Genomic DNA, 12,424 nt, shown 5'->3' on the forward strand with positions numbered 1-12,424 from the left:
GTGGACAAGTTTGGGAGGGGGTCCTTGTAGAAGAGCTCGAGGGGGTCTTGTGGATCAGCTGACAGGCATTCTTGTGGATCAGTATGAGGGGGGGGGGTCTTGTGGAGCAATTTAAGTAAGTTCTTGTGGACCAGTTTAAGGGGGTTCTTGTGGATCAGCTTACGGTCATTCTTGTGGACCAGGTTAGGGGGGGGTCCTTGTAGAAGAGCTTGAGGGGGTCTTGTGGATAAGCTGAAAGGAGTTCTTGAGGACCAAATTGGGGGTCTTGTGGAAGAGCTTGAGAGGTTCTTGTGGAGCAATTTAAGTAAGTTCTTGTGGACCAGTTTGAGGGGGTTCTTGTGGATCAGCTGATGGTCATTCTTGTGGGGGGTCCTAGTGGAAGAGCTTGACCTGTTTGAAGGAGTTCTTTGAGAAACACTAAAGAATAAACGTGAACCTCAGGTGTAGGCCAGTTGTAGTTCAAATCTAAATGCAGGACCAGATATTTGGTTTACAGATTCAGACGTCTACCACAGACATATTTGCGCTTGTATTGTATTGCAACCCTTTTGTTATTTGTGTTGTCCCATTTTGTTCACGGCTATTTTTCGTCGGATTGGAATCCTTTCGAATTGACTGTCATTTTTGTTTTGGTAATTATGTATTATTATGTATGATCCTCCCTTTTGTTAGGAGTTGAATGTTTCAGTGCTGTCATTCATCATGTGGTGAATGGCTTCAGCTCGGTGTTGATTTCACTGTGCTAAAATGCTTTGTCACGCCGGCTTTTCGGAAGCCTAATGTGATCCGGAGCAGAATAGTGGCACCCACACTTCTTTCCCTTGCAGTATGATAAGTGCTTCCTGCTTCCCTCAAGCAGAACCCCTGTAACAAATGCCCAAAAGCTTCATCACACAGACACAGACACACAAACACACCCACACACACACACACACACACACACACATAGAGAGCAGGGGCAGCACTGCTGTTTATTGCAGTTATCTACACTCTGTGCAAATACGGTTCTTTAGAAGGGAGAACCATGTAGAAAAGGATGTTTACCAATGCAAACAATACATAGAACCATGAAAGCATCCATAGAACCATTGCCTTTAGTAAAGAACCCCTGAAGAGCCCTTTTCCAAAAGCATGTGTATTTGTGTATGCGCTTGTATGTGACCATGTGCATGCATCCACGTGCTTGTGTATGTGTGTGTGTGTGTGTGTGTGTGTGTGTGCACGCGTGTGTGTCTACACATGCAGCGCTATCCCTACTGCCCCCAACTGGGTTGCCTAGCAACGCTGGAATGTGTGCAGCTTGGAAGGAGCCCAGATTCCCTACAGAGCAGGAAACAGCAATAAGAGCCTCTCTGACAAATGATCTGAGCTGTTTCATCTAATACACTGTGAAGATCACTGGCTCCTCTCTCTGAATGATAAATGGACTATATACAGATCAATGGCCACAGCAATGAGGCCGAGCCACACGTCTGTGCCCACACCGGCGGCCCAGGTAGCACCAGCTGACCGCTAAGTTCACACACGGTTTGGATATCTCAATTCATCCCCATTTAGCCCTCAGTAGATCTGTCTCTGGATTTACCTCAATGGAGAAAGGGCCTTCTCTGGTCAGCCTTTCAGTGGTATTAAGGAAATATAGGTTAGAGATGTGGCCAGATGTAAATGTATGATTTAAAAACTAGTAGATAAAGGCCAGCTCTATAGAAATCAGTAGGAACTATGTTCTCCTCCAGAGGGATCTACGATGTACTGACAATAGCCAGCTACAGCCAACAAACCATTTAAGCATACAGAACCACTGCTATTACTAAAGAGCAATGGGGGAACCCATTTTTAAGAACACACACCACTCAAAATGTTCAACAAAGTAGTTCCATTCATTAAGTTGTGGTGATGATCAAGCTGATCAGATGTCCTCACTATGGGGTATTTTTTACAAGTCCTCAGGTAAAGCCAAATAAAATCAACATGCAAATGAGACAATGCATAATGATGACCAACACTCAGTGGTAGTCTCTTTAGCTGCCAGAATGCACATGCTACACCCAAAGAAATATAAAAATCAGAGATATTCTACACCCCAAGCAAAAATGGTTCTGTATAATATCATACTACCTCCAAGCCCATGAAAGGTTGTATATATACAAATATAAAAGACATGCTCTTGCATTCAAAGAGCAATTTTACCAGATGAAGACCTAGGCAACACCTTTACGTAGATGATAATATACATGTGCTCATCACCTTTATTAAAGGACCCACTCTTTAAGAGTAAAATTTATATATCATACATAAAAATACAAAAATAGGAGAGAATTGTGGAACAAATCAACAGGAAATTCAATGTAACAGGGGCATCTTTCTGTGGTCAGGTTCTCCAAGGGTTCTTTAGTAACAGTAGTGGTTCTGTATAGAGCCTTGACAACTTGAATAATATGGATGCTGAAATGTGTACTATGTACACAGATCGACTATAATATTAGCATCACTGACAGGTGTAGTGAAAAACACTGGTTATCTTCATCTACAGTGGCATCTGTGAAGAGGTGGATATATTAGTCAGTGAGTGAACAGTCAGTTCTTAATGTCTAGACGACTGGATCAGAACATCTCCAAAACATCAGGCAGGTCTAGATGTGTTACCAATATTCGGTGGTCAGTACCTAATAAAAGGTTCACTGATGCAATTCATGGAGGCCCCACCTCACAGCTTACAGGGCTTGCAGGATCTGCTGCCTGGTGCCAGATACCACAGGACACCTTCAGAAGTCTTGTGAAGGCCATGCCTTGAATGGTCAGATATGTTGTGATAGCACAAGGGGAACATACTCAATATTAGACTGGGATGCTAATGTTATGGCTGATCATTGTATAGACAAGCAGACTGTTAATGTGTAGGTATTTCTAACGTTGACAGTTCATTAGAGCACTTACAGGCCCTAGTAATCATAATTCCCACATTGTACAGTATTGTACTCTGTGACTGGGCTGGGATCTTGGCTGCAGAATGCTTCTACAATCCTGTGACTGTCCTGTTACTAACTGTTATTCCAGCAGTTGTCCATAAAGATTTTGTTTGTTTAGGCCTAAATTGGCTGTAAATGTTTTATTTCAGTTCAGAAACCTGCAGGAAGATCACTTATAAACAGTCCACAAATGCAGAGACACGTTCTTAAAAACATATATGACTGACCACTTATAAGAACCTTGTATAATAAGAACCTACAAACTCTGCAAAGATGAAATCCACACCGCTGAAAATGCCTTTTCTTAGCCTCCAGCCAGCATTGATCTACTCTAGCTGCTCAGGCTTCAGTGCACCCTCTAACTATACTCCTCTGTGAGTTCAAAAAGAAAGCAGCGGGCTGTGGGGAAGCGGCACACATACATTTCAGCAGCGGTCTATAGTGATCATACAGTACCAACCTTTTGATCTCCCAGCAGTTGTGCTAGTGGAGTTTTCTCCAGTGATCCTCCCTCTATCCCTCTGTTCACTCCGTCTAACTGGTGCTGTGTCTCTCTTTCACAGGCTGCAGAGAAACCCAAGGCCAGGACTGCACCTCCAAAGTAAGTGACTATTTCAGCCAGATCTGGTTCGCGGTGTGCGCCCTGCTGAGGGGGTATCGGGAAAATCTGAAAATCCGGCAGATGAACGACCCTGCTGGGATTGTTTTATAGCTGGAGTATTGTGAAGTATTGGATGTTTTTTTTAGTGCTGGAAATGATGGCATTTAAAGAGAAAAGGGAAGGTGCCGGATTCACAGTTGTGAATATAGTGTAAACAATGGCTCATACAGTATTAATTTATGTGCCTAAATAAATGGGTAGGTGAGTGAGTATATGAGAACATCCAAAACAGTAACTTTACAAATTTTACAGAAGACAAAAGCCTTCTGAACTTTCAGTGGAAGGCAATGAAAAAAAAGGTAGATTCCAAGTAACTTTGGAGCATTTCTTGTATTTTCATTGAAACATTGTATCATCATGAAACACACTACACTAGATTTCTTCAAAAATATGTGGTTAAAAAATGGCAAAGGTGGAAATAAAAGGTTTTTGCACAATAGCAATGATATATACATATGTCTACATTACCGGTTAGTCTGTTTTACTCAGCAGATGGTCTTATAAAACATGCTAATTACTAATACTATAAATAGCAGGTTTTGCCCAAAGTGTTATTGGGTTTTATCGCTATACCTACCAAAATCATTATTGTGGCCCCAAATGAAGATTTATAGGCAGATATAACTGAATAATCATTAATGATTTAATGATAAAACCCAAAAATCCTTTAAACACCTAAAAGATTTGAGTGCTGACCTATAATAATAATAATATATATATTTTGTTTTATAAAATAAGTTGGAAGTGGATTTTCACACAACGCATGCCAGCTTTATGATTATTGATTGCGCTGATATTAGAAGAGGGCGCTTAATTAACAATTTTATTAACAATTAACGTTTAAACCAACAACCACACTTGTTGGGAATCGAAGCTATACAAGGTTTTGGGACAAAACTTCATGAATATCTAGATATAACTCGGACTCTGTAGCCCATTACCCACAGTCTCTTTTTCGTAGACGTCACCCTAAATGGCTGTAAGTAATGGGTGATAAAGTGGTGTATGATGCACTGTGAGACAGTATGATAACCTGAGAAACTTCTCCACCGTCTAGTGCTCCAGCAGGTAGCTCCTATCAGGAGCGTGTTTAAAAGTCTCCAGCGTTTCTGTTCCAGCCGGCTCTGCTCTCACCTTCATCAGCGGCGCCGGCTCTGATGGCTTTGGAGAGGCAGCATGAGGTGCAAACGGGGTCTCATTAAGCAGACAGAGAGAGAAGCATGGCCTGCAGCCCTGTTCCCAGCCGGGGAGCCTGGGAGTAGAGGAGCCACGAGCCATCCCGGGGCAGTGGGCGCGGGGACCAGAGCCAGCGCTGCTGCAGGCGGGAGTGAGGGGAGTTGGGAAGAGGTGGTGGTGGTGCAAAGGGGGGGGGGGGGGTCGGCTTGTGGCACGTGGGAGAAGGGATGGGAGTGTTGTAAGGTGGGTTTATGCAGGGCGCCGTGTGTGGTGATTAGCCTGGTTGTGGTGTAAAGCTGCGAGATGATTTGATGATGAGGTTTCCAGTGTGTTCCGAGGCGGCTGGAGGAGATGAGTTCTCTCAGAGAATTTTTCATAGCTGTGCTTGATATTAAGTGGCCTGGAGCTTTGTTAGGTGGAGTGTAGGAATGCTGTTTAATGGTATGCAGCATTTCCCCTACACTCCATAACAGCTCTTAACCCGCTGAGGCTTAGAGTTATTACTGTTGTTTTGATGTGCTGTTTGAATGTAATGATGTCATTACATAATTAATTGTATCATTAACATACATGCAAACGTGTTGCCTTTGGGCAAAATGTGCTCTTTTAAATGTGGAATATGGCATTCATCTGAATCATGAAGATTTGATGAGTTTGTAATTGATAGATCTGCCAACAGCAGGGAATACCCTTCTTGTATGTATGTGTGTGTGTGTGTGTGTGTGTATATATATATATATATATATATATATATATATATATATATATATATATATATATATGTGTGTGTGTGTGTGTGTGTGTGTGTGTGTGATCCCTTTTAGTATCTCAGTAGTATCTCATTCTCATCTTGTCAGAACTAAGTAACAGAAAGAATTCAAAATAAAGGTTAATAAATGTTCATATATGCAAATGATCTTTATTAGTGATCATCAGTTATTTCTGAAATTGATGTAGGGCATATTGATTTGTATGGACTGTTATAACCGCAATAAGAGGTGAGTGTTCCTCCATAAACTACATTGCCAGTGGCAATCACTGGGGTCCAAGCACTATGCACTGTTATGGAGCCACTAGAGCGCAAATGATGGGCAGTGTTGTAAGACTGACCTGAGCTATAATAGATTGAAATGGAGAACTTTAGGCATGATTCCCTTTTCTGTAGGTATTGAATTTAAACAGTTCAGCAACATTTATCCCTGTTTTCATCAGAGTTTTCATCTTACAATGACTTAAATGTTCTTTTTTGCCGCTCATGTTTAAGTTTAATGTCTGATAATAAAATGAAGTCAGTTCTATTAATACATTGTTTATCAACAGGTTTGAGTTTGCTTACCTAGCAATGACAATGTCTAACGCCTGACACACAATGACGAAAGTGGAAGAAGTGAGTTTTATGCTAGTCTTATTCAACACAAATCTACAGTTTATAATGCAAAAAGTGGGATTTTGTAGTAACATCCAGCTACACAACATGCACATAACCATGCATTAACAAATAATAGCAGATGCCATATACTTGTTTGAATTGTAATAACAGATGGTGCCCATTAAGAAGGTAATAAGTGTCATATTACAGTTGACAGTAGTAGGCATGTGGACAGTGGATCAAGACGGGGCCGATTAATCTTGAGCCTAATACACACACAAACCATAGCTCATTCACCCAGGATAAGAGAGCTATTTTACATCAGCAGTCGACAACAACAACATATCAGTGCAGAGTGTGTACCACTACACACACACACACACACACATAGAGGAAGTGATTTAACTGCAGTGTTTTAAAGGAACTGGGAGCTGAATGGACAGGGAGGTGAGTCAGACTGGACTAGAAACTGGTACTAAAAATAAAGTGATTTTACTTCAGGATTAATTATCAGATCATCAGATCTAATCTGTGCAGATGGATTATTTATACAGACACAGAGATCGGATCGGATCGGATCAGTGTTGGCTAATACACAGCATTAAGAGACTGGGATTGGATCATGGGCCACAATCACCTGATCAGGGCCACAATCCCTAACCAGTAGCAAGAGTAATTTTACAGATCCTACAGAGTTTGGTGCTGTGACAGTTTGTCACATACTGATTTAATGTCATGGCAGGTAACGATAATGGTTACATGACTTTAACTGGACATGATCGGTCATTAAAATGTATGTGACTTATCATCTGCTATGACATGTCTATGACATGATTATGTCAGTGTTATGTAGCACGGCTCAAATATTGTGTAGCCCTCATTTATTTTATATACACAAATGTAGAAAAGCGTAAGAATATTATCATATTATTATTATTATTATCTAATCACTTTCATTTTATATGAAATGTCAAGATTATTATCCCAGACGTTGTTCTGGGTTTTTATATATATATTTTGTTGTATTTCAAGTGTTTTGAAAACAGCGGCTATGTGCCGGGAGCCTCAGCGTGTCGGTTTTCGACTCTGTGCCGTGTCCATGGGGGCTCTGTGTTGTCCCTGTGTGAAGCGTGCAACTCTGCCCTGCTTCCAAAAGGCACGGCCCCAGCGGTGGAGCGAGCCCATTAAAACATAGCCCACAGTTCAGCCTAGGGCACCATACTGGTGAAAACCCAGCAACATGACCACATGCTTTTCACAGAGCCATGAAACTGGTACTCCCCAAGGCTGGGCAAGCTGAGGAGCTGGGGTCATGCAGTGCTGCTCGGAGACCAGGCTAGTGCTGGATGTTTTTTCGAATGGAATTGAATGAGAAGATCAAAATTGAATGAGAAGACCAAATGTAGAACCGTGCTGGCTGGCTGGCTGGCTGGCTGGCTGGCTGGCTGGCTGTTCCTGCTCCTGTGCCTGAGACTCGGTCAGTTCACAGTGGCCGGCACTAAAACCTTTTTTCAGGGTATTAGATCTTCACTGAAGCCACAGCTTGCAGCAAGCAGATATATGACATGCCACAAGTGGGCCTACAAGCTTCTGCGGCACTCTCCATTTCCACTAACATGACACCGACCGCATGCCTCTGTGCGCTTGCAGTGTTGGCTTTTGGCAAAGAGCCTAATCATCTGTATCCTCTCTGAGTGCTATTGGCAAGTGCTGTGAGGGAAGAGGTTGACTCCAAGCAAATGTATTGACCTGCTATGAAATACATTACCTACCGCTGTTTGATTTACAGAACGCACTAAGCCAGTGAGATCGGAGGACTAGGTCTTGTAAAGCTATTATATTACATCAGGTGAGTTGAAGTTTCATGTAAAGCTTAGGGTTTTAACTGCTGGGTTTCAGCACTGTCTCGTTTGTCTTGCTTTTTTAACCCCTTGGACCCCAACTTTATTTTTATTTAGACTTACTTGTCATTTTAACACCCACTAGTCAGTACATACTAATTAGTCAGCATCTACCAATACAGTACCTACTAATTGGTAATTATTAACTGGTATCTACTAATTATTCAATAAGTAGTAACTATTTAGTATTTACTAATTTAGTACCTATTAATTATTCAGTACCTACTAATTTAGTACATATTAATTATTCAGTACCTACTAAATACTCAATACCTACAAATTATTCTGTAAGTTGTAATTAGTCAGTATACATTAATTGTTCAACAACTAGTAAATATTTAGTACTTACTAATTTAGTACCTACTAATTACTCAGTACCTACTAATTACACAGTACCTACAAATGATTCAGTAAGTGGTAATTTGCCAATATCTACTAATTATTTAATAGGTAGTAATTATTTAGTAACTACTAATTATTTAGTACCTACTAATTACTCAGTACCTACAAATGATTCCGTAAGTGGTAATTTGCCAATATCTACTAATTATTTGATAGGTAGTAATTATTTAGTACTTACTAATTTAGTACCTACTTATTATTTAGTACCTACTAATTACTCAGTACCTACAAACTGGTAATTAGTCAGTATCTACTAATTATTCAATATGTAGCAATTATTCAGTACCTACTAATCTAGTTACCAAATAATTACTCAGTACCTACAAATGATAAATATTCAATTACAAGATAAAGTACAAATGTGACCAACTTAATGGAGAAACGATTTGGTGGCAGATACCGCAGAACACCCTCAGAGGTCTTGTAGAGTCCATGCCTCAACTGGTCAGAGCTTTTTTGGGGCGCCAAAGCAGAAAAAAAACCCAGAACAGAAACAGCCGGTTTAATTCTAAGGGGAAAAGGGAAGTTGAAGGAGAAGCTTGTGAAAATGAGCTACAACTGTTTTTGGTGAATGAAACCACACAAATGTCATAAGCTGACATAAGCAGGATATGGGCTCTTTAATATAAGGGTTTCTTTTAATGTGGCAGCGTTCCAGACCTTCCAGAAAATGTCTTTAAAAACAGTCACCCGGACTCGATATCTGTCTCTTTGATTTGGAGCGCTAAGTGGATGACGGTGCCTCTCTGTGACATGGGCTTTTAGTTTTACTCTATTTGTAGTTTAGGCTTTGTGTTTAGTCTGGCTCCCGAAAACACGAAAAGCAGTCCTCAGTCCTCCTTTTTGTCCCTCATTTATAGTGACACACTCTCTGTCTGTTTGCCATCTTTCCTGTCTCATCTACAATCATTCACAGTTTTCGGTTCACCATGCTGCTTCTGCAGTCTGAAACCCACTAAGCCCTTTAGAGAGAGCCTTGCTAGTCAGCCTGGGCTGCCCTTCTGCATGTCCAGCATTGTCCTCTGGGGGGAAGCTAGAAGAAGAAGCACGGGTTGAGCAGGGTAAGCAAAGAACACTTCATTTTAAGGGATAAATCATCAGACTATTAGAGCTATCCCTTTCATTCGAGCCAAAACAATTAGGAAAAATTCCGTGCTAATTTCATCTGGCGCCCCTATGGGAACTCTAGTATTATATTAGCATTAAGCTAATACTGGTGTGCTTTATCGTTTTTGACTGTTCTAAATTGAACATAATGAAGCTTGTACAAGATAGTCAACTTCACAGCTGCTGATGGCAGTTTTTATGTTGTGGGCTGCTGCCACTGTTTTCCATTTCTAACAGACTGAATCCTGGTTGGACTACTGGTTGTATTCTCGGTCAGAAGCTAAACAGAGAACTTCTAGAATAGACATTTTATTTCACAGAATTGGTCCCATACTCTAAAAATTCAAAATATGATTGGTTGATTCCACTGTTGCATTCCTCACCTAAGAAGTAGGGCCTTCTGTTCAGCTCCTGAGGGCCTCCCCATTAAGAGAGCATGCTTGGTTGTACCTGGATACTGTGGAGAACACATTCTGATTGGACCATTTTTTTTCCATTTTAAATATTGTTTTCCATTTTTAAATATATTACATTAAAAATAACCCACCCGTTGGTGCTCCCAGCACTAGGAGGGTACAAACTTGTCGTCTCCTCTGATACATTTGAAACCAGCCACCTCCTTTTTTTGAACTGCCGCCAATGCGACATCGTCGGACACGCTCAGAGGAACGCGCCGGCTCTCTAGCTCTATCATAACAGCTAACAGATACCTGTGCTTTAAATTGTTGATGGGATAGAGCACCATCTACCCACCCGGAAAGAGCACAGCCTGTTGTGCTCTCTTGGACTCCATCTGCTGATGGCAAAGTGGCATGGTATCAGATTTGAACTTGCAACCTCGGGCCATAGTAGCAGCGCATTAGACCCCTGAGCCACACAGGTGTTTCCATTAAAATAAAAGAATGCTTTTGACAAAACATAAAAAATAAGAGAATTACAACAATTTCGAGTGAAACTACACTAAGCACAAAAACCTTGAAGACCCTGTGGATGCTCCACCTTAACCCCAACCACTTTGGCCTCAGCAAATAAGCAAATAAATGAAAATGTTGGTTGTGTATTTACTCAGATGAAATCGGTGACAGTCTAAGTCCAGTGTTTGTTAGCGACATTAGCCTAGCGTCTTCCGCTCTTAACTTAAAACAGAAACACGTGAGAAATTAAATATGTCCTAAATGATCGACTGCAACTGGGGTCAGTTATAAGTCGTGTTTGTTTGATATAAGCTTTAATTACTAAGCTAAATTAGCTGGATGACTCCAGAGCAAGAGCTAAAGAAGCTAACCTCAGACACTGAACACATCCCGTCTGATTGGCTGCATCAGAGTGGAGGGAGGGGCTTTTTAAATGAGAAAATTGAGCACACTGATAGTGGAGTAAGACAGTGTAGCATTTGACACTGCGGGTATTAGCACGGTAGCTCATGATCCTATAGATTTAGCTTAAGATATGGAGCTTCGGCTTGTGGAGGAGCTTCAGCTGTTTCCACACAATCCACACACAATCTGCCCACAGTCAATCAGTCCAAAACATCGTCACGTCTGGGATTGTAGACAAACAGCAGTTGGCCTCGTGCTTCGATCTTAGCTATTGACAACACGGTAAACAAACCAGGGTCACCGCATCTATATTACACTCCTATTGATTGGTTCATCTACCGTTTCATTTCTTATATGGCATCTCCATCAGGCTGGAGCGAGCGCTGATATTTCTGCATACGACCCTATTAGAGTTGAGAAAAGCCGCACGCCCGCACAGGCGCGAGCGCAGCGAATCAGAGGGCTTGAAAGTAAATGTTATGAAGGTTGGCGGGGAAGGGAAAAAAGGCGAGTATTGAGTTTACCTCCGCAGACGGGCTTTTGGCTGATAGCAATCTCTGTGAGCAGTCAAGCAGCAAATACATCACCGGCTTCTCCGGCCGGCGAAAAGCAGAGGCAGATGGAGGAGAGGAGGAGGAGGTGGAGGTGGAGGAGGGAATAAAAAAAAAACGCCTCCCCTCACTTTCCTCCCTCTCTGTCTCCTTTCTCTTCCATCATTATTCATTTCTTCTCGCTCCACATTGCCGTGTATCATATCGCCCGCTGTATCGCCATCATCGCGCTCGTTCCGAACAATATGTTTTAATAAGCTGCCGCAGAAACAGCCGCCGTATTTCACACAGGGTGCGGCGCTGAGGCCTGGGCCACAGTGCAGGGGGAAGGCAGGTAGCAATAGAAAGCTCACTGTGAGAGGGATGTGCTTTATATTGTTCACTATGAATATCTGACGCTGTGGCTTTTCATAGGAAAATAACTGAAGACAGTTTACCCTCTCACCTGTCAGACGCGTAGACTGAGGCATGCTGTCATGCAGCGTAATTGGGGTGCGTATATACGTCTGCTAGCATTTGCAAAATCGTTGGGGAAAGATTTGCCATCATGTTCCGTCAGTCAAGGCCTGTATGGCGTCTGAGAGCCCGAGTGCAAGATAGTTTAAGAGATAGTTCAAATCCACAACATGAAATATATACTATGTGTCCAAATGTTTGTGGACAGCCCTTTTAATGAGTGCATTCAGCTACTTTGACCCTCTGGAGTGGCGTCAAATTTGATGTTCCTCAGTGTTTCCAGTAATAATAATAACTTTGTGGGGATACAGCTCCGAAATACGGTTCAGGCATTTCCTGACTCTGTAGAACTCGACCTTTCTAGATCATTGCCAGATCATATGTGACTCACAGTCGGAGATACGAGGCTCTGAAGACGAGTCAAAGTACTCTACCTCTCGCCCTGTCTAACTGGTGGATTCAAGTGTCCACCATCTGCCGCGTAACTGTAATTGGTGGATTTGTGTGTCTGTT

At 41.9% G+C, this 12,424-nt stretch overlaps 1 protein-coding gene across 4 annotated transcripts in view; it reads left to right on the top strand.

Moving 5' to 3' along the window:
• aff2 (AF4/FMR2 family, member 2) overlaps nt 1–12,424 on the top strand; it is a 287,482-nt gene that overhangs the window by 206,744 nt on the left and 68,314 nt on the right. For all 4 annotated transcript variants that reach the window (XM_072663099.1, XM_072663100.1, XM_072663101.1 and 1 more), the window contains one exon: nt 3,533–3,570. In XM_072663099.1, coding sequence (XP_072519200.1) covers nt 3,533–3,570 — 38 coding nt within the window. The remainder of the gene's footprint in view (nt 1–3,532; nt 3,571–12,424) is intronic.

The sequence above is a fragment of the Salminus brasiliensis genome, chromosome 19 (assembly GCF_030463535.1).
Source record: "Salminus brasiliensis chromosome 19, fSalBra1.hap2, whole genome shotgun sequence".
Classification (NCBI taxonomy): domain Eukaryota; kingdom Metazoa; phylum Chordata; class Actinopteri; order Characiformes; family Bryconidae; genus Salminus; species Salminus brasiliensis.